Raw genomic sequence first — 22,341 nt, forward strand, 5'->3', positions numbered from 1 at the left:
GAGTACACCTGAGAAGAGTTAAAGCCGTCTACACCCTTCAAGGAGGATCAATTCACACGGCTACGTCATCTTTGAAAACACATCTACACTTTAAATACAAGACAATCATGTTCAAACTTTACGAAAAGAAATGTAAATAAGTGCAAACGTAATCAACGACTAAATTTTTCCACCTGTCAAAGTTAGCAAACTAAAGAGCAAAGATTTAGCAACAGTATGGTCCCTGAATCCTGTTTTTAGAGGGATGGAAAGAATTTAAGCCCTGTGCCCTTACCTTCAACCCTGAAAACAAAGCCTCATGAAAGTGACAATCCAAATTACGCCTAGCACCCCAAAAGTGTCTATTCAAAAATAAGAAGGGATGTAACCAAAAGTTCTGAACACTCAAAAAAAAATCTAAAATTCAAGTTAGCCTTTCACAAAGACTCAGTTTTTAGTTGTAGGAACCAACATGGTCTGGGTCATTACAAAAGCATCTGAGATATGACAAACATTACTTCAGAGTCAGGAGCAAGTTCCATTCTCTTCATAATTTCGATGTTATTTATCTTATTCAAACTCATATCGAATTAATTTCACTTATGAGAAAATTAAAGACATTGCCATCCGCTCAGATAATCACTGTTAAATGTGGGGACTATATTCTGAACTATTATTTTTTCCTATTCATACACTAACATTATTTTAACCTAAAAACTGGAATATGACACATACTATTTTAGAGCTTGCCTTTTTTTTCCTTTTAATTAACACAAATCCTTTATTTGAAATCCCTGGAGCAATATATGCCTCAATCTTTCAGATTTTAGAATGAAAATACACTGTATATACTGTGTATTTCAAATACCCCTATCCACCCAGTGGGTTCTAGGGCAGTACCTGTAATCAAATACACTCGTATTTCCGTAATAAAACATATGAACATTCACACTACATGGGATAATGAAAGATTATAAAGATCCTCATATCCATTCAAGTCAGGTTTTAAATACCAAACGAATTACACTAAAAAAAATTTTGGATCTGTATAAAATCTTAAATATCTTTCCATTGCACTACAAAATGATCTAATTCTTCATAACGGCTACATGGTAACTTTGTCTGTAGAAGTAGTATAATTTAACTAACCCTCTGTGTTACGACCAGTTTTACAGTACTACGTATAACACTCCAAAGAGCACCCTTATCCATATGCATCTGTGTGCTCATGTGGGTTTCTATAAGCTAAAACCCTAGAAATGGGACTGCTAAGTCAAAGGGAAGGAGTGTCATCAAGTTTAATAGATTTTGGAAAAATTCTCTTCAAAAAGGCTGTGCTATTTGATACCACCAGCAGTATACCTGCTAATTTATACCACCAGCAGTATATGTAAGTACCAATTTCCCTACACTCACTCCTACACTGAGTAATCAATCTTACAAAGATTTTAAGTAATCAATCTTAGCTGAATATGATAGATGAAAAAAAAATCACACTGTTTTTTACTTTATATCTATTTTATTACAGAGGTAAAGTATCTTGTCAAATATTTATCGGTCATCTGAAATATCTTCAGCACATTATTCTCACTATTCTTTTGAGAGCTGACTTGTCAGAGCTTTTATATATTGGAAAAAAATCTCCCCCTTTTCTCCCATATGTGGCAAATACTTTTTCCTAGTATGCCTTGTGACTCTCTAGCACTTTCTTTTCATATCTAAGTTTTTTAAAGATAAATTTATTTTTCTTTCCTTTTACGGCTTCTGAGTTTCTAGTCATGCTTACAAATGCCTTTTTTACTCCAAGATTATAAAAACCATTGTATTGTGCAGAAGAGACATAGCAGGCCTGAGACTGCTATCCTTAGAAAAGCCTGTTTGCCAAGACTAGCATCTGGAAACTTGATTTCAGGAGGGTTCCCACCATTCCCAGAACTGATAAGAGGGCCTCGCTGTGCCTAAACTGTTTGTACAAACAGTATGGTTTACGCTGAACGCCTGCCTTCCTTCTGGGACTCTGGACATTTGGTGTGTGTTAGGCAGAAGGTGCCCACATGACCAGCACCAAATCAAAACCCTCAGCACTGAGTCTCTAGTGAGCATCCCCAGTAGACAACATTCCACACATGCTGTCACGACTTGCTGCTGGAGAAATCAAGCACATCCTGTCAACTCCTCAGGGAGAGGACTCCTGGGAGCTTGCACCTGGTTTCTCCCAGACTTTGCACCATGTGCCTTTTTCTTTAGCTGATTTTGCTCTGTATCCTTTTGCTGTAATGAATTCTAGCTGTGAGTAGCACAAGTGTATGCTGAGTCCTGTGAGTCCTCCTAGCGACTCACTGAACCTGGGGGTGGTCGTGGAGACTTGGACAGGTATATTTATCTATGTTTTCTTCCAGCTCTTATGATTTTGCTTTCTGCATTCAAGTCTTTAATCCAGTTGGAATTTTTTTGGCACATGGAGGGATGGAAAAAACCTAGTCGTTTGTGAGTTTTTAAAATCTTTTTCATTGTGAAATAAAACATATAGAAAAATGTACAAAACATAAGTGTGCAGTTTAATGAATTATAAATACCCATGTAGCTACCACACAAGTCAGGAAAAAAATTTTATTTTGAAACTTGGACAAAGAAAGATTTCTACTAGAGTTGGAGAGGTCTGAAAGATTGCTTAACATAAAAAGCACATAAAAAGTCCTTGTAAGGACTCCCCTAAGGTCACAGAGGTAATTAGCAGCAGGGCAAGAACTAGAATGGGGTTTTCTGACCTTCAGTCTAAAAATCCTTGCCTACACCATGCGACTGTCTACAATGACCCTATTTTCTATAGGGCATGATGCTACATATACTACACCTTACACAGGGAGCCCTATTTGAGAGAATCACCAAAAGGGCATAAGAATTTGTCTCATTCGGGTGGTTTTTCTTTTTCAGGTGGTATTTATCACAAAAGGAAAATGTACAAATTCAAAGGTCAGAAAATACACTAGAGAAAGCTCACTACTATGAAAAAAAGTCAACAACGAATGTGTCAAATTGCAATTCACCCTTCCTCCTTCTCCCTGCTCACCTAGTCTCTCCTCCTTCAAGCCCAGCACCCTCTAACTTCCACGATGAAGCATTAACTCCCCAACCTAGATCACTCATTCACTCACGCACTCATTCAAGTATTTACTGAAATCCTGCCATGCGCCGGGGATGGCGGTCACGGGGATAAAGAGCGAAGGAGGAGGCAAGCATGCTGCCCAGCTTCACCACGCGTGTATACGGTAACGCGTGTATACGGTAACGCGTGTATACGGTAACGCGTGTATACGGTAACTGCACGTTGAAAGAAAGTAACAGAAGGCCTGAGACCGACTGCTCAAGACAACAGCATTTAAGGATCGAGAAAGGAGAGTCCAAAAAAGGGAATGATAGGCAACAGACAAAAATAGGAAGAAAACTGAGTATGGAGTCAGAAGAACTAAGGAAAGAAAAAATGGAGTAGTTAATGAGAATTGGAAAAAATCTGTTTACCCACAGAGAAAAAAATACCTAAAAATTCCTTGCAGGTAGATTAATGACATAAGTATAAAAAGCAAGATTTTAAAGCTTTTAAAAGAAAACTGACACGGGAAAATTAAAACTCAGGCACAACGCATAAAAAACTAACAGGTTAAGATTTCAAAATATCATAAAACACACCATAAAGTAAAAAGATAAGCTATAAATAGCCACAATGTTTTTAAATGAATACTTTAAAAATTCCTGAAAATCAAGAAAAAGCAAATTAATCCAAATTTTTTAAATAGATAAAGAATATAAGCAGGTAACTCAGAGATGAGACCCATATACTAAATAATACATAAAAAGAGGCTCAATCACACTGATCAGGAATATGCAAAATTAACACAATGAGATACAATTTTGCACCCTTCACATCAGAAAAACTTTTCAAACCTAACAGTACCAAAGGTTGGCAAAGACTGGAAACAAACCAAGAGGTAATCAAGTTCATTGATGTGGGGTGTACACTGATAGACTCTCTGAAGAACAAATCAGTAGTAGAATCACCTCTAGCAAAGTTGGAGAGGCACACACCCTTCAACCTGGCAATTCTACTCCAGAGGAACATACCCGAGAGCTGTGCTATGCAAAGCAGCTCAGCTGCAAATTGTCACCAGTCAGCAAAGAGGGAGGAACACTTCTTCCTTCATTGAGAAGGTCTTACTGGGACAAGAAACGTTACATAAATTAACAATGGTAGTTGATTTACATTCTGCTGCAAGTTCCTTATTTGCAAGAAATAATTCCCTGATCCTCAGACCAGACTTTGTGTATCATTATCCTGAAAAAAACTCTCAGGGAGAGACAAACACAAGGACACCTGTAAGAAACCGTTCATAGCCATAGGGTCAGTAAAAGCAAAAAAACGGAAACAATCTAAATGTCAGTCAACAGGAGAATGGATAAACAAATGGTGGCAGGGTCATACAACAGTGAAAATAAACAAGAGTTACATGTCACATGGACCAACAAGACAATATCTAAAAAAACTAAGACCAAAGAAAGCAAGGTGCAGAAGGATATGTACAGCGCGGTTTTGCTTAGGTAAAGTCATTTTTAAATGCAATATATGCAACTGCATATCATATGTACATCACAGGAATAACAATCTCTGGGCAAGGCGACAAGAGAGAAGAAAAAGGGAACGGGAGAGGAGAGAAAAAAGGGAAGGAAAGGAAAATTTTGTAAGAGGTAACAGGGAGCTTGAATTCTATCTGTAATGTTTATTTCTTCAAAAAATAAAAGACCAAAAGCTAACAGCAAAAAATGTAAAGATTTGACAAAGATGAGTGGGACACACATAAGTGTTCCTAAGATTACTCTCTATACTTTTCTTCATACTTGAGATATTTCATTATTTTAAAAAGAATATATATACCACAATAATTTTGTTTTATGATACAACTATATAAACAAGAGAAGAAGATACATCAGTAATTTTTCTTCTTTATACTTTCATGTACTTTTCAAATGTTCTTCAGTAAAAATACAGTTCTTTTTTTAGAAAAATAATATACTGATCAAATTTTTTAGAAGAAGCCATGTTTCAAGGATGAAAAAAGAAATTTAAATCACAGGATTTTAAAGCTCGAAAGGAACCTTAAAGAATATGAAAGAACAAAAATAAGAACATTTACTGGCAGGAATACAAAATGATACAGCCACTTTGGAAGGCAGTTTGGTGGTTTCTTACAAAACTAAACATACCCTTACCATAATGACCCAGCAATCACACTCCTTATTATTTACCCAAGGGAGCTGAAAACTTATGTCCACACAAAGACCTGAACACGGATGTTTACTGCAGCTTTATTCATAACTGCCAACACTTGGAAGCAACCAAGATGTCCTTCAGTAGGTGAATGGATAAATAAACTGGTACATACAGACTATGAAGTACTATTCAGTGCTAAGAAGAAATGAGTTATCAAGCCATGAAAAGACACGCAGGAAGCTTAAATGCATTTACTAAACGAAAGAAGTCAATCTGAAACGGCTACATACTGTATGATTCCAACTACTCTATGACATTCTGGAAAAGGCAAAACTACGGAGGCAGTAAAAACATTCGTGGTGACCAGGAGAAAGGAGACGATGGGGACGAATAGGAGGAGCACAGAGGATTTTTAGGGCAGCAAAAATACTCCTATGATATTATAATGATGGATATGTCATTATATATTTGTCCAAACCCACAGAACATGCAACAGCAGGAGTGAACCGTAATATAAATTCTGGACTTCGGGTGATTATGATGTGTCAATGTAGGTTTATCCTTGGTAAAAAACCATTCTGGTGAGTGATGCTGATAATGGGGGAGGCTATGCAACTGTGGGGGTAGGGGTATACAGGAAATCTGTGTCTTCCTCTCAATTTTGTTGTAAACCTAAAACTGCTCTAAAAAAATAGTCTTTAAAAAAAAATTTATTCTCAAAGGAAACATCAAAAACACTGAGATTCTTAAAGCCCAAAACAAAAAACAATTTCCAGTTTAGCTTATGTCAACTGTCACACTCGTGTAGGAAAAGAATCTACTAAAAATAAATATTTATTAACTTTCCATTAAATAATTCTCTAATTCATATTATTCACCTGCCTTTAGTTTCTCTATCTAAAGAGAAAGAAGGGACCTTCCCTCCTTCTACCCCTCTAAAGAAGAAACAACCAGCAAAGGTTTAAGGACTTCAGTGTAATCCACCATCAACCACTGATATTTCTGAAAACGTGTAATTATTCCTGAGAAATAAAATTGTCCACATAAATCACTCATTCTTCCAATCTCTCCAAATATAACTTTGAATTCTGAGTTAAGGAAGAAGGGCCATTTTCTCACAGAAATAGAAAAGGCAATTACTGGTTTTTCACTCACATCATCACTTACGGAAAAAACATGTAAAAAAAGAAAAAGCAATAATTCACTTTCCTTAAGCTGCATCACCTTTTCATGACAACTTGAACATCAAAACATTCCTTAGAAAGTATACAAGAAAAGCATACACTGTCAAAAAGAACAGAGAAAGGACTATATTTAAAGTAGTGATTATCCTCGTGTGGTGGAATTCCAGAAGATTCCTTTTTAACTTGTTTGTTTAACTCTATGTCATTACTAATTTACTTCACCAGCATGAATTATTTGTGTGAATTAAAAAGAGAAAATGGTTATTTCAGGGTGACAGGTTTCGGATTTTTTTAAGGTTGCTTAAATTTTCTACAAGGAACATTATTTTTTCAGAAGATGAAAGTAAATTTTAAATTATAAATCAGATTAGAGGCCTTAAGTGGAAGGTGAGACTGAAAGGGAAAGCTGAAAATACCTAGACCACTGGCCATAGAATCTTAAATCAATTAATAATCTAAAGCTACAGGATATTTTGAGAAAGATCTGTCAAGTTACCATGGAAATATACTAGATTATTGCAGAATAATTTCACAAGGAAACATTCTCCTTGATGGTATTTCCTTTCTTCTGATTCACACATACGTAAAAACATTATAGTCACAAAGCAGTTTCACACGGCCTTTTGAGCCTCAGAAAAACGCTGTGAGGTGAGCAGCTACTATCTGTACTTATAGATGAAAAACTGGGGCTCAGGATCTGACCGACTTGCCAAAGGTCACGCAGCTAATGAGACAAAGAATCGTAAGTTGTACCTAGAGAGGTCTTTACCCTCCAAGTACACACTAGAACACAGTACCTCCCTCTAAAGTACTATTTATTAAAGTTCGTAATATTAGCTCCAACCTACAGATGACGAAACAGAGCCCAGAACTCATTAAGAATGTTCACCAAGATTACAAAGATAGTCAGTGGCAGGGCTAGGATTTGAACTCCAGGCAGTCCTACTCCAAACCCAATGTTCCTTCTCGTATGCTAAATTACAGCGTGGTTGAAGCAGAGGAAGCGGGTGGAAATGATACTAAGCCAAATTAGATAACTACGTACAACGTGACTTTGTACCCTGGCCACAGCCAATGTGTCAGGATGAGTCCCTGACTCAATTCACCCCTTCCTCAGGAATTCAGAATAGACACCAAAGAGTCAAGCCTCCCTTGAGTGCCTGAACCTGTAAGAGTAAGCCAGCAGATGTGCCAGGGCAGCCCCAGGGGGCAACAGATAAGAACCTTTGCAGGCAATGAGGTCCTGAGCAGGAGGTTCCTGCTGTCGCAGTCCCTGCTGGTACCCCTTCCCCCAGAACTAAGGCAATCAGATAGGCCATCTTCCTGTCCCCTAGCCCACCAATCGTACTCCCAGGGCCCAGGCAGGTACTCCAATATGGAAACCCCTGCATCAGGATGCACTAGTGACTAGACTCTTTGAGCAGGGAAGGGGAGTCTTCCTTCTCCTGCCTCTTCTTTTTTTTTTTTTTTTATAAATTCTTTTTTTTTTTTTTAATTTTATTTATTTATTTATTTTTCCCCCAAAGCCCCAGGAGACAGCTGTATGTCATAGTTGCACATTCTTCTAGTTGCTGTATGTGGGACGCGGCCTCAGCGTGGCTGGAGAAGCAGTGCGTCAGTGCGCGCCCGGGATCCGAACCCGGGCCGCCAGCATCAGAGCGCACCTGTGGCACAAGCCACAGGGCTGGCCCTATCTCCTGCCTCTTCTGAAGTCCTAACCATCTGCATAGGATGTCAGGCTACTTTAATCCCCCTACCAACCCACCACAGCACACAGCAAGGCTACCTCTCCGTGCTCACACACACACACCCTATTCCCACCACGCCCCCAACACATACAGACACACAGAGGGAAGGAGGGAAGAAGTCATAGGGTTTGCTTGGTAGGGATGGGCCAAGTGAGGACAGAGCAGCCCTCATCTGCACCCCAGATTTAATGAGTAAGTGCCAGACTCCAGATGCACTGAGGTCCACAAATACTCCCACCTCCCAAGGAGGCCCTTTCACCCAGAGACAGCGGCTGGCAGACACCCAATCAAAAATCAGTGTTAGTAAACTGATGAGCAGAAAGATTAGTTCAGCTTATGCAAGCCGGTTTAGAGGAGGTAATATATACTATGCAAGAGTTCAGACTGCATACAAGTCAAATGTATGATAGCTAAGATCCACCCAAAGTAGCTAATTACTTAGATAATGCTCATTTAGATGTTTAAACTCTAGAATGTTCTTTATTTAAGTCACTATTTAAATGCCAACATTTGTACTTTGACCTGCTTGCCTTCAGTATATCATAATGACATTAATACATGTATCACAGGCCCAAAAGCTCTAAGACAGAAAGAATCTAGGAGCGAATAAACAATGTCCTCATTTCTCTTCTAAACCATTCGGCCAACCTCCCAATTTTCCATTTCTCTAAGATGGAATGAAGATATGTGAAATAGCAAAAATAAATTTATCTAAGGTTGAACTTTGGTTTACACAATATTCCATTCATTCCATCCCTCAAAATTCCACCTAAATGAATTAAGGCATCATACACTATCATCAGCAATATACAAACTGAAAAACAGTCGAATGCCCTGGGGGAAGGGGGATCCAATAGTTAAATCAGAAGATAGCAAAAAAATGCACCTTTACATTGAAGCTACAAAATCCCAGATACTCACTGGATATTGACCTCATGATATCAGAGAATTACAATCTGAACTTACAGAGTTTCAATCAAAAGATCATCCAATATCATCTAAGAGTGAAACTGACACCATACTCTCATTCGGCCTTAGGATGAAGTAGAATTAAACGGCTTTTCCATCACAGTTCACGTTGAAATAGCAGAATTAGGAATATCCTATTACCATGATGATGCCTCTCTCAATACCTCTTTTCATAAATAAAACAATTAACTCCATGATGACATTCCTGGAGCAAGTAAAATCATTTTTCATGGTTGTGGCAGACAATGCTACTCGTAAACTAAAACTCATAGTATTATCCTTGAGCACAATGCTAAGTAATATCTTTAAGTTTTATCTTTTTTTCTCTCTTGCTATTTTTTTTTACTTATGTTTATCATTACAGAGAACAAAGGCTTCAGGCATATACAAATTAACATGAACGTCACTGATTCCCTCAGGATAGCTAGAAAAGGAGAAAAACCCATGAAGATCTTGGGAGGAAATTGCTACTTAATAACCTGGGCATTTTTAAATGCTACTACAGAAAAATGCACACAACCTAAGGAACTAAATCTACTAACCTCTACAATCAATGTGATACATGGTTTATCCAGTCTTGACAAAAATCCTCTGGATCACCAATGGTATGTTCATCCACTCGTGCATATGCAATTGTATAAAGAATCTATTGTTTAGAACACCAGGAAAAAAAACAATTAAAAGATTTATACTCACAGCTACCATTTTAAGGAAAAAATAAGCAGTTTTTATTTCTATGCTAAGATCTCCTCATTTGATGTCCTGCTTTGCAAATTCACTGAGGAAAAATTATAGTGTTTACCAAATTGGAGAAAGAGTAAGAAATATGTCCATGAATAAAATTTATTATGTAGAAGTAATATGCTAATATTGAATAAAAAAATACACTAGTAATTATTCACTGAAGACTAAGAAAACTCCAGTACCAATACAACATTGATTTTATCATATATGTACATATACATATATATCATAAACATACAAAACCTTACATTAAAATTGGAAGAAAGCATCTGAATTATACAACACTTTTACAAGAAGAGTATTAGTGGGCGGGCACACATGTTACGAGCACATTACAACTGAGAACGTAAATGGTTAACAGTCATAACCCCGGGAACCCCTGCCCTCTCTCAGCACTCCTGATCCCCTTCCCTGGGTCGTCTTTGTCTTCTTCTCATCCCTAAGTACGCATAGCCCCCAGATGGCTGTCCTCTGGCTGATCCATCCATTCTCGTGACTCCACCACCACCTCCACCCTCTCCCAAGCTTCAGAACCCAAGTTCCCGCGCGCCTGCAATCCACGTGCCTAGCACTATGCCAAGTTCTTAACACGCATATATCTCTTCTCATTCTTATAACAACCTTGTAAAACAGGTTTTGTTATTATCCCATTTTACAGATGAGAAAACCAAGGCCCAGAAGTTAGGTCCCTTGTTCAAGAACATTAACTAAAAGGTGGCCGAGCCAGGACTCAAAACCAGCTCTGACCACTGCCAGAGGTTTTCGCCACTACTCAAAAGTCTCCCTCAACAACTCAATGTGGGTGCCTCAATAATTCAACTCATTCACTCAACAAATAATCTATTTGCTGAACACAAACTTGTTCTCTCCTTTCTCCACTTCCACCTCCCTAAATCTGTCTAGAGGCTACACTCTCTGCCCCCCTAATCTCTCAGGTAGATTCTTGGAATCATCTCTAACTCCTCCCTCTCTTGAATAACCCTCATCTGCTTGGCCAGTAATTTCTGTCTGTTTTAGGGATTCTAGATTATATTACCTCGTTGCCAAATCCACTTCCACTGTCCCAATTCAGACCCTAAATTACTTTTACCGAGCCACTGTGATACCCTCCTAAGAGTCTTGCTGCTCTCAGTCTCTGGATCCTTGCAACCAATGTTACACCACCGCCACCTGTTATCCTTATAAAACAGATCTACTCATGTTACACCCCTCTTAAAAGCCTTTGATGGTTCTCTACTGTCTACAGAACAAAGTCTAAACTAGTTGTGTTGGCATTCCTACACAAGCTGGTCCCAATCTATCTTCCCAGCTTCATCCCCCACTGCCTTCCCAAATAAAAATAATAATAATAATTTACATAGAGCTTAATTGTTTATACAGCCCATTTTCACATACAGTAATCCTAACAACACTATGAGTATTTCTTATTATCCCAACTTTATGAGAAAGAAACTGAGACTTACAAAGGTAAGGTAATTTGCCCAAGATCCCAAATCGTAAAAGGCAGAAAGGGCCAAGGCTCAAACTCCAAATTTTATCTCCTTTTCCAGCACTTTACGTAGCCATAGCACCCCCATTCCACCATACCAGACTTACCCAAACTTTCTCTGAAAATGCTTGATATTTTCCAACCTCAATGTCTTAGCTCAGGCTATTGTTCCCTTAGCCTGGAATGCTATTCTCATTCCTCAATGTTCCAAAGAACTGTTAAGCATTTTTCATATCATGCTTCATATCAGTTATTAATATTTATATATAAATCTGTTTCTACACTGAATTACAAGCGCTGTGAGGACAGGACAATAAGTTAGTCACTCAATTTTTAAAGTTTGCTTATTGAATTGGAAAATGCGTGGGAAAAACAAGCCATAAAAGATGGCAAGCATCAAGGTAGAGAGTGGTTGGGCCTGAAACCAGGGACCGGCAACTTGGATCAGACTCTGTGAGCACACTGGCAGTGCCTACCACTTTAACATCTACCTCTGAACAAGGTCAAAGCCCCAGGGCCAACTATTCTCAAAACACTGGCCTTTATTAAATTACACTTTACTGAAAGCATAATACAAAACAAAATGGGGGTGGAGTGAAAAATCAGAATAGAAGTTGATAAAAACTACAAATATCATCGTTATTTTCCATTTTAACCTTCCTATTTGGTTAAGTAACCAAAATTCAAATGATACAGGCGGGATTTAGCCTTTCTACAGAGATCAGCTCAGCCGCATGCCTGGCTGTCATCAAAGCCACCACCTCTCCGGAGCTATTTCAGTCTGCCCACGGAATCACCTTCACCTACACAGCTACACACAGAGCTTCCCACGTCTCATCCTCTAAAAGAGCCACTAGGATTCCTGGCACTGGCAGAGACTCTCTCAGAAGGTATGTGACATGCTGATTACCTGACCAACTTCTGCAATTGAAGTTTCCCATGGCTATGTCAAATGGTCAAACTGAGTAGTATGTGCTTCAAGATTACAGGCCGTTACTCCTTCACGAGTTGTCTTTATCCCAATGGAGATCAGATTCTAAGGATGCCTTATAATTATAAAGCCCAGAATATGAAACCACTAAACAGCTGACCAGGTGAAAAGTCTCAAATGCTTCCTTCCCTCTGTCAGAAATCTCCCTCCCCACTGCTGAAATATAACTACAATGTCAACTTTTCCATGAACGGGCAGAGGATAATATTAGAAGAAAAACTAGCCCACATGCCCTGCATTGAATTTCATTTCATTCCAAACAGTTATATCAGCCTAAATATAAAGAAAGAACTACAGACTATGACCTTAAGCAATTTAACAAACTAGATTGCAGAACTGCTTTCAACATTCAGAGCTAACTGTTCTCTATTTTGGCATCTAACCCCAAAATCTAATGTTCTATTCAAAGAACATCGAAATATTGCCACATTTTACACCCTACAGGAGATTCCTTCTGGAGGCTAGTAAGACATGGAAAAAAAAAAATCCATGCTGACCTTGTCATAAACTGTATATTTTCCCTTTCAGAGAGAGTAATACAGTGGTAGAGCAGAAGTAACATAAACTTTGGAATCAGAGAATCTGAGTTCAAGCCCTAACTCTCTAATATGAGGAAGCTTCACCACTGGGGCAATAATAGTACCAAACTCACAGGGTTGTTTTAAGGATTCAGCAGTTAATATGTACAAAGTGATCAGAACACATGCTAAGCCTTCAATAAACATTCCCTTTACTATGATTCTATGACAATCATCTGACTCAAAGTGACAATTACATATTTGTGAAAGGATAAATTCTAACAAATCCCAACCCAAGATTATCCTGCTTACCTTTTGGCAACTTGCATGCGTCACTACTACTAAAAAAAAAAAAAAAAAAAGAAAAGACGGAAAAGAGAAACCTAACAGTTAATTCTACTTCTCAGGAGCTCCTGCAAAGTGTGGTGGCAGATACAACTGAAAGCAGCTATACAATTAACTTAAATTTATGACATGTGTATCAATTCAAATGTAAAAATTAAAAAATGCTAATTTGATATGCATAGAAACACAGTGTTACCAACTAGACACCTCTAAATAACAGACTTGGGAACCACAGATAGTACTACTCTAGCATTATCTATATCATATAACCATATATTTTGGTCCTTACATATCTATTTACGTGCATTCTTCCCTCGTTCTCAGTGGTATTATAATTCCATTGGTAGGCTTTGGTGCTTCTTTTGTACCCCATAGCAATGTTAAATAGCAGTCAGATAGCTGGATTACAGTAACATCTAGATGAGAATTTAGCAAAGCAACTCACGATCTTTTCATCAGCAGGAACACTCCGACTATGGTTCACCACGATAATATGGCCTAAAAGCTGGTTATGACTGCACACCGGGTTCTAAGGCACCTGGGATCCAATTCCAACTCCACCACTTACTAGCAGCGGGACCTTGGAACCTAAAAAGCCTGTTTTCCATCCCATAAAACAGTGATAATAATTTTACCTATCTTTTAGGATCATTTTGATGATAAAAGAATATATATAAAGCACTTAAAACAATGCTGGTGCTGAAATATTTAGGGGGAAGTGTACTAGCGGCATTTACTTTGAAATGCATCAAAAAAAGGTGGATTGAGTACTTAATGCCACTGAACTGTACATTTAAAAAATGTTCACAAAGGGGGCGGCACGGTGGCGTAGTGCTTAAGTTCATGCGCTCCGCTTCGGTGGCCCAGGGTTCACAGGTTCAGACCCCGGGTGCGGACAGATGTACCACTTGTCAAGCCATGCTGCGGTGGCATCCCATATAAGGTAGAGGAAGATGGGCACTAATGTTAGCCCAGGGCCAATCTTCCTCAGCAAAAAGAGGGGGATTGGCAACAGATGTTAGCTCAGGGCTAACCTTCCTAACCAAAAAAAAAAAAATGTACACATGATAAACTTTATGTTATATGTATTCTACCACAATCTTTTTTAAATTAAAAAATAAAATAATTAAAATAGGATTTTTAAAAGGTGGAAAGATATGTGATAAAGCTAGTAAAATATCAAATGCAGAATCTAGGCAGTGAGTATATGAATACTCACTTTCAACTTTTCTGTATTTTTGAAGATTTTTACAATAAAATATTAGGGAAAAAAGAAACAATGCTGGCATCTAGTAGTTTGCTTTTATTATCTACTAGCCAGAAATAATAGCCAGCAAATATTCACATACTTAGCTCCTTTTTTTATGGAGGAATTTTAAAAAGCACCTTTTTAACAACCATCTCTTCTTTCATAATAGCCATTCTGAAACCAAAAGTCGTTTATCTGACACTTCTTAGCCAGTATATGTGTGTGTGCCAAGTACTTAATCTCTCCTGAAGAAATAAAGAAACCAAGTCAACAGGTATCTGTGGTTGATGACTGATGATATGACCAAACAAAACGATGGATTAGAAAAGCAAGGATTAGAATTACTTGCTCCTAACTTTTCCAGTAGCTGCGAAAGCCAGTAAATTCCTTAACCAGAAGTACTACCAGCACCTTAACACGTACCTGATACGCAAAAGCACATCGCATATATACAAATACATCAGCCACTTTAGAATGATATCCAATTCTTCCTCTAGTTTTGTTCCCCATTCCAAATGGTAAATCAGATTTTAATATGTTTAATGGCACAACAAGAACTTAGATATCATGCAGCATAACAATTTAAAAAATCAGACCACCTCACACCCATTGAGATGGCCACTATAAAGAATACAGAAAATAGGGGCCAGCCCCATGGCGCAGTGGTTAAGTCTGGCACCCTCCGCTTCAGCTGCCCGGGTTTGCGGGTTCAGATCCCAGGCACAGACCTACACCACTCGTTAAGCCATGTTGTGGCTGCAATCCACATAAAAAATAGAGGAAAACTGGGAGGGGTTAGCTCAGGGTTAATCTTCCTCAAGCAAAAAAAAAGAGGAAGCTTGGCAACGGATGTTAGCTCAGAGTGAATCTTCCTCACCAAAAAAAGAGAAGAAATAAAAAATACAGAAAACAAGTGTTGGCGAGGATGTAGAAAAACTGGACCCCTTCTGTACTGCCAGTGGGAACATAAAACGGTACAGCCACTGTGGAAAACAGTATGGTGGTTCCTCAAAAAATTAAAAATAGAATTACCATATGATCCCACTTCTGGGTATGTAGCCAAAAGAATTGGAAGCAGAGTCTCAAAGGGATATCTGGACACCTATGTTTGTAAGCAGCATTATTCTCAATAGCTAAAACCTACAAGCTCAATAGCTAAAATGTACAAGCAACTCAAGTGTCTGACAGATGAACGGATGAGAAAATGTGATATACACATACAATGGAATATCACTCAGCCTTAAACAGGAAGAAAATCCTGTCACATGCTACAACATGGATGAACCTTGAGAACATTATGCTAAGTGAAATAAGCCAGTTGCAGAAAGACAAATCCTGTATGATTCCACTTATATGAGATACCTAGAGTAGTCAAAATCATAGAGACAGAAAGTAGAATGGTGGTTGCCAGGGGCTGGGAAGAGCGGGGAATAGGGAGATAGCGTTTAATGGGTACAGAGTTTTGCAAGATGAAAAGTGTTCTGGAGATAGTGGTGATGGCTGCACAACAATATGAATGTACTTAATAGCACTAAACTGTACATTTAAAAATGGTTATGATGGATATGGGGAAGATAAACAAACACACACAGATACGGAGAACAAATTGGTGGTTACCAGAGGGGGATGGGAGGAGGGCAAAAGGGGAAAAGGGGCACATATATATGGTGACAGATGAAAACCAAACTTTTCATGGTGAACACAATGTAGTCTATACAGAAGCCAAAATATAATGATGTACACCTGAAATTTACACAATGTTATAAACCAATGTGACTTCAATAAAACAAGTTTTTAAAAAATGGTTATGATGGGGCCAGCCCCGTGGCGTAGTGGTTAAGTGCGCGCGCTGGGCTGCTGCGGCCCAGGGTTCGCATCCCGGGCGCGCACCAAGGCACCGCTTGTCAGGCCATGCTGTGGCAGCTTCCCATATAAAGTGGAGGAAGATGGGCACGGTTGTTAGCTCAGGGCCAGTCTTCCTCAGCAAAAAGAGGAGGATTGGCAATGGATGTTAGCTCAGGACTGATCTTCCTCTCACACACACACACACACACACACACAAAAATGGTTCACACACACAAAAATAATGGTTATGATGGCAAATTTTATATTATGTGTATTTTACCACAATAACAAAAAATGGAAGAAAAAAGGCAGGGAACTGATCTCCCCAGAAGGCCTGGTGGTGCTCCAGCTTGGAACTGACAGACAAGCAACCAACTCCGTGGCTATCAGCCAGAGTCTCTCTCTCACCAGACCATGAGACCTTGTCTATCTACCCAGACTCTCCCTCCTGCCCAGGGTCACGCCAATCGTGTACTGCAAACATTACTCCTGCTACTCCAGTTTTGTGTCAAAGCAGCAAGGAACTTAATCTCCCTAAACCTGCCTCCTCTTTAAAACAGGGATAATTCCTACCTACCTGCCTCACAAGGTTGTTATGAGGGCAAAAATGAGATCATGTATATAAAAGCAGCTTTAAACTGCCAAGCACTAAAGAAACAGAAATTATTATGTTTATGACTACTTTCATATGGAAATTCAGAAGGGGCTGTAACAAGAGAAACTTCACAAAGCTTGTGACACCTCACCCATGCTTCATTCCATTTAAAACTCACATCATCCCTGAATAACACCTTTCTTGTTTTTGTCTTAGTGAAGGGCAGCACTGAGGAAGCACAAAACAAAAAAGGAAAACTCAACGTAAAGCATTTCATCTGACCACCCCAAACGCAATCACAGATTATCTTACGTGTCCTAGGAAAATTCAGTTTTTATGACCCCAGCGTGGGCCTGCGGCGCCCTAGAACTACACTTCCCACAAAGCATCGAGGCGCACCCGGGCGGCGGGCGGGGCGGCCTGGGATTCAGGGCGACCCCCGCTCTCCCCGGACGTGGATCGCTGTCCCCTGGAAAATCGCAACGTTTATGGTCGAGCGCGCCCTGGCTCTCCTTTCTGCAAGCGCTGTCACCCGTAGTTTCTCCTGCGGCCAACGCCGCGACCCTCTCTGCCCTCCCGCCCTTCCTGCTCCACCTGAGGGTCACCGCCTATTCTTGACCTTTCTGCTGATCTCTCGAGTGTCACAGAAAGGCACCATCTCCCCCTCCCCGAAAGCTCCAATTCTAGAACTCGCCCCACAGTTGGGGCCGAGGGCCATGGAGGGGTCAGACGGGACGGGCGGACACAGCCCGCCACCATGGGGCTCCGGCCTGTCCGCCAGCCCGGGGGCCGCGGGCAGGGGGCTGGGCTCCCCCCACCGCCGGGGCGGACCGCGGGGAGAGGTGGCTCCGCCCGGGGCTCCGGTTTCAATTTCGCAACGTGACGGTGCAAACCTGAGGCCTACAAACGCCGGCGGCGGCGTCCGGCGCCCCGCCCGCCAGCCAGGCCCGGGCGCCCCAGCCCCCCGCGCGCCGCGGCCGCCGCCCGCCCGCCCGCCCCAGCCCCGCAGCCCGGCCCCGGCCGCCGCCCCCGGCCCCGCGCAGCGCCGGCTCCGGCTCGCGGCCGCGGGCTCGCGGTGCCACTTACTCAGCTCGTCCTGGGAGGCGGCGGCGGCGGCCGCAGCCATGTTGCGCCGGGCAGGGAGGGAGGGGCGGAGGGGGAGGGCGCGGACCCGCGGCGCGGGGGGCTCGCCGCTCGCGGGGCGGCAGGGGCCGCGAGCCGCCTCCGGTCGCTCGGCGCCCACGAGGCCCGCCCGCCGCCGCCGCCCGCGTCCTCCTCGCTGCACGCGCCGCTCTCGCCGTCCCCGCGAGCTCGCGACCCGGGCGCTCCTGCAGCCTCGCGCCTCTGCGGGGCCGCCGCCGCCTGTCGGCCGAGTCCCGGTGCGCCCGGCCCGCGCGGCGGCTCTGCGGCTCCGCGCCGCGCTCGCCCAACTCACGCCGGTTTTATATTTAGAAAGAGCTGAGCCATCCTCCCAGCGGCCCCCCCGCCGGCCCCTCGCGCGCCCGCCCGCCCGCGCTCGCTCGCTCGCTCGCGGCTCGTCCTGCCCACCTGCCGCCGCCCGCCCCGCGAGCGCTCCCCGCGCGGACCCGGCACGCGGAGGCCTGCGCCGGCGGCCCCGGCCTAGCAGCCCCGCCGCGCCGGCGCAGCCTGCAGCGGCCGCGGGGCGGGCGGACGGGCGGGCCTCTGACCTGAGTCCGAGCCGGTCTCCATGCCGGGGATGCTGCGCTCGGCGCCGCGAGGGGGGCGCCCCGAAGCCAGGCGTTCGGCGGGCTCGGCCCCGAGGAGCCGCGCGCCGCAGGCGGTGAGGGGCTGCACCGAGCTGGCCCGGGCTGCTCCGGCCGGGGGAGATCGTCGAGGCGGGGCCGAAGTTCTCCTTTTTTTAAAGCTCTGTAGCTGTCACGTTGGCTGGGCCCGACCTGAAGAAACACGCCTGTCCAAAGGAAGAGACGTGGACTCGGAAAAGTAGAGCTGGGTTCGGAGTCGGCGGGAGGAAGCCCCGCCCTGCGCCTCCCGCCGAACTTCTCGGCCCCGGCGCTGACTCAGTCCCGGCCGAGCCCCGGCGCCGCGGACGGCCCGGGACCCCCGGGCGCCTTTTCTCAAAGGCACTGATCAAGTGCAGGTTTCTGGTGCTCTTAGAGACTAGGACTGGGTGAAGGAAAATCACTAAGCCCTACGAAAAGTTAAATGAACCAAGATTTTTAAAGTTCAAATTCAAGTATATGTGCTTACATGAGCTATTTTTAAAATATTTTTTATTCTAATACCTACGTTCTTTTTGGTAACCCGAGAGATTTATTTTCAATATACCGATTTTAACTTTATACCTTAAGTTTGTCCGTGAGGTGACGGACGTGAAAAACACTTGCAAAATGGAATGCAAATGAAGGGATTGCATAATTGCTGTACTTTAAGTGATCCTACTGTCATAACAAATTAGGTACAAGATCAGATAGGTCCCCCCCCTTTTTTTTTTTGGTATAGGTGGAAGAAATCAAGATCCTAAATGGATTGAAATTGCATTTATTCCTAAAAGCAGAAATCTGTAAAGCCCTAATTAATGTCTTGAAAAATGAATATAGTGTGTCATTCCAGATAAGGTAAAGTACAAGGTACTTACAAAACATTATAGACATTTGTTTCTTTTATTGCTTTTATTATAGAAATTAAACGTGATTTTCGTAAAAATTTCAAATGATTTGGAATATCATAAAATTAACAGTGGAAGGCCTTCCTCCCAGTCCCACTTCCCCACTACCCCGCTCTCCAGAGAAAACTACAGTCAACAGGTACAGTTGAGTACGTCCTCCAAGGCCTTGTCTCTGTGCAATGTAGACAGCCCCAAAAACAACTAGGATGGGGAGGGGGTGCATACCCATAATGAAGTTCTGTATCGGTGTGTATGTAATTCCATAAACATTCTTCCATATTAGTTCAAAAAGCTCTCCACCACCACCACTCTTTTTTTGTTAATGACTTCATAGTGTATTAAGTTAACCAATCCTTTTTTTTTTTTTCCGAGGACATTTTGGCTCTATTGTTTGACGTTAACACAAAATCAATGCACAGTGAACCATTTGCAAAGAATACAATACAGAAGTGTATAAAGTAAAAGTTGTCCCCCACCTTTTGCCCACGATCCCCTCGTGCTACTCCCTGGAAATAATCCGTGTTAGGGCGTAGGTGGTGTAGTGGTTAAGTTTGCCTGGTCAGCTTAGCTGGCCTGGGCTTCCCCGGGGGAGGACTTACACACCACTCATCAAGCCTTGCTGTGGCAGCGTCCCACGTACAAAATACAAGAAGGTTGCAGCAGGTGTTAGCTCAGGGATAATCTTCCTCACCAAAAAAATGAAAAGAAAAGAAAAGAAATAATTCCTGTTAACAGTTTGGTGCATACAACCTTTCATGACCATTTCTGTGAATATTATGTATAAAGTGGATGCACCAAGGACTGGTTTGAGGAAACTTTGACTTCCTGTAATGACAAATAGATCCTTTTAAAGCTACCCAAAACAAAATATAGAATCTAAGTTAAAAAGAAAAAGTTTGGGGCAGCCCCGTGGTGTAGCAGTTAAGTGTGCGCGCTCTGCTGCTGGCACCCCGGGGCCAGATCAGGTCCGGATCCAGATCCAGGGCTCGCACCGATGCACTGCTTGTCAGGCCATGCTGTGGCGGCGTCCCATATAAAGTGGAGGAAGATGGGCACAGATGTTAGCTCATGGCTAGTCCTCCTCACCAAAAAAAAAAAAAAAAAAAAGTTTGTTAGGCAACTGTAACTTCTAGACAAGACCAGTTAGCAACTCATAAGTTTCTCCTATATAGAAATTCCAGAGCCTGCCCTGCAGCTTAGCGGTTAAGTGCGCAGGCTCCGCTGCCGGTGGCGGGGGTTCGGATCCCGGGTGCACACCAATGCACCGCTTGTCCAGCCATGCTGAGGCCGCGTCCCACATACAGCAACTAGAAGGATGTGCAGCTATGACATACAACTATCTACTGGGGCTTTGGGGGAAAAAAATAAAATAAATAAAATTTAAAAAAAAAAAAAGAGTTTATTCTCTAAAAATTAAATAAATTCCACAGTCCACATGTTGCAAATCACCTATATGTATGTACACACAGATTTTTGTTTGTTTTGACAAAAATGGAATCCCACTATGCATACTATTATGTAACTTGATCTTTTCACCAAACAATATATCACAGGTGTCCTTCCATACCAGTAATGATAATAATAGCTAATACTAATTGTTCGAAGGACTGTTTAAAGTGTTTTACATGGATGGGGCCGGCCCCGTGGCTTGGTGGTTAAGTGCACGCGCTCCGATGCTGGTGGCCCGGGTTCGGATCCCGGGTGCGCACTGAGGCACCACTTCTCCGTCCATCCTGAGGCCGAGTCCCACATACAGCAACTAGAAGGGTGTGCAGCTATGACATACAACTATCTACTGGGGCTTTGGGGGGAAAAAATAAATAAATAAAATCTTAAAAAATAAATAAATAAATAAAGTGTTTTACATGGATGAATTCACTTAATCCTCACAACAATCTTATGAAGTATGTATTTTTATGACACAGGATAGTTGAGGAACATATCTAAAGTGCCACAAACTAGAAAGTGGTGGATGGGGATTTGAACTCAGGCAGTGTGGATCCAGGGTCTGCATTCTTAGCCACTATGATCTGTAGATACAGAACTACCTCATTGTTTTAAATGGCTGCATGATAAGTACATGACAAAATTCATTTAATCATTCCTCTATTGATGAGCATTTAAATTGTCTACCATTTTTTACTATTGCAAACAATGCTACTGTAAGACATTCTTATATGTATATGTTTATGTAGTCACATCTTTCTATATATAGACATGAAATTGGTAGGCAAAAAAAAGATGCCTTTAACATCTCATTATATATAGTAATTTATAGCAGCTTACAATGCTGCTTCTAATCACTACTCTTTAAAGCTCTAAGCTTTTGTATAGTTGCTTCTCCCTTCAAACTACTTATAGTTTTTTTTTCCTACTAAATAGCTTCATATTCTTACTAGACACTGGTTTGAATAGTGGCCTGGAGATACTTCCTATCTAGAATTTACTTCAACTTTCAAAAACGGACAGGAAGGGGGGCCAGCCCCGTGGCTTAGCGGTTGAGTGCGTGCGCTCCGCTACTGGTGGCCGGGGTTCGGATCCTGGGCGGGCACCGACACACCGCTTCTCCCACCGTGCTGAGGCCGCGTCCCACATACAGCAACCAGAAGGATGTGCAACTATGACATACAACTATCTACTGGGGTTTTGGGGGGAAAAAAGGAGGAGGATTGGCAATAGATGTTAGCTCAGAGCCGGTCTTCCTCAGCAAAAAGAGGAGGATTAGCACAGATGTTAGCTCAGGGCTAATCTTCCCAACAAAAAAAAAAACAAAAC

General features: G+C 42.0%; 1 protein-coding gene across 4 annotated transcripts in view; it reads right to left on the minus strand.

Moving 5' to 3' along the window:
• The window catches only part of ECPAS (Ecm29 proteasome adaptor and scaffold), a 94,341-nt gene extending 75,435 nt beyond the window's left edge, over positions 1-18,906 (minus strand). The window contains exons 1-2 of one of the 4 annotated variants that reach the window (XM_058523761.1): positions 18,608-18,906; positions 9,686-9,789 (exon numbers count right to left, since the gene is read on the minus strand). In XM_058523761.1, coding sequence (XP_058379744.1) covers positions 9,686-9,707 — 22 coding nt within the window. In that variant the 5' untranslated portion in view covers positions 9,708-9,789; positions 18,608-18,906. Of the gene's footprint in view, positions 1-9,685; positions 9,790-18,005; positions 18,415-18,607 lie in introns of those variants that run through there. The other 3 variants (XM_058523763.1, XM_058523762.1, XM_058523760.1) reach the window with 3 other exon arrangements.
• Between the last annotated feature and the right edge of the window lie 3,435 nt (positions 18,907-22,341).

Source organism: Diceros bicornis, chromosome 28 (genome assembly GCF_020826845.1).
Source record: "Diceros bicornis minor isolate mBicDic1 chromosome 28, mDicBic1.mat.cur, whole genome shotgun sequence".
NCBI classification, from domain to species: domain Eukaryota; kingdom Metazoa; phylum Chordata; class Mammalia; order Perissodactyla; family Rhinocerotidae; genus Diceros; species Diceros bicornis.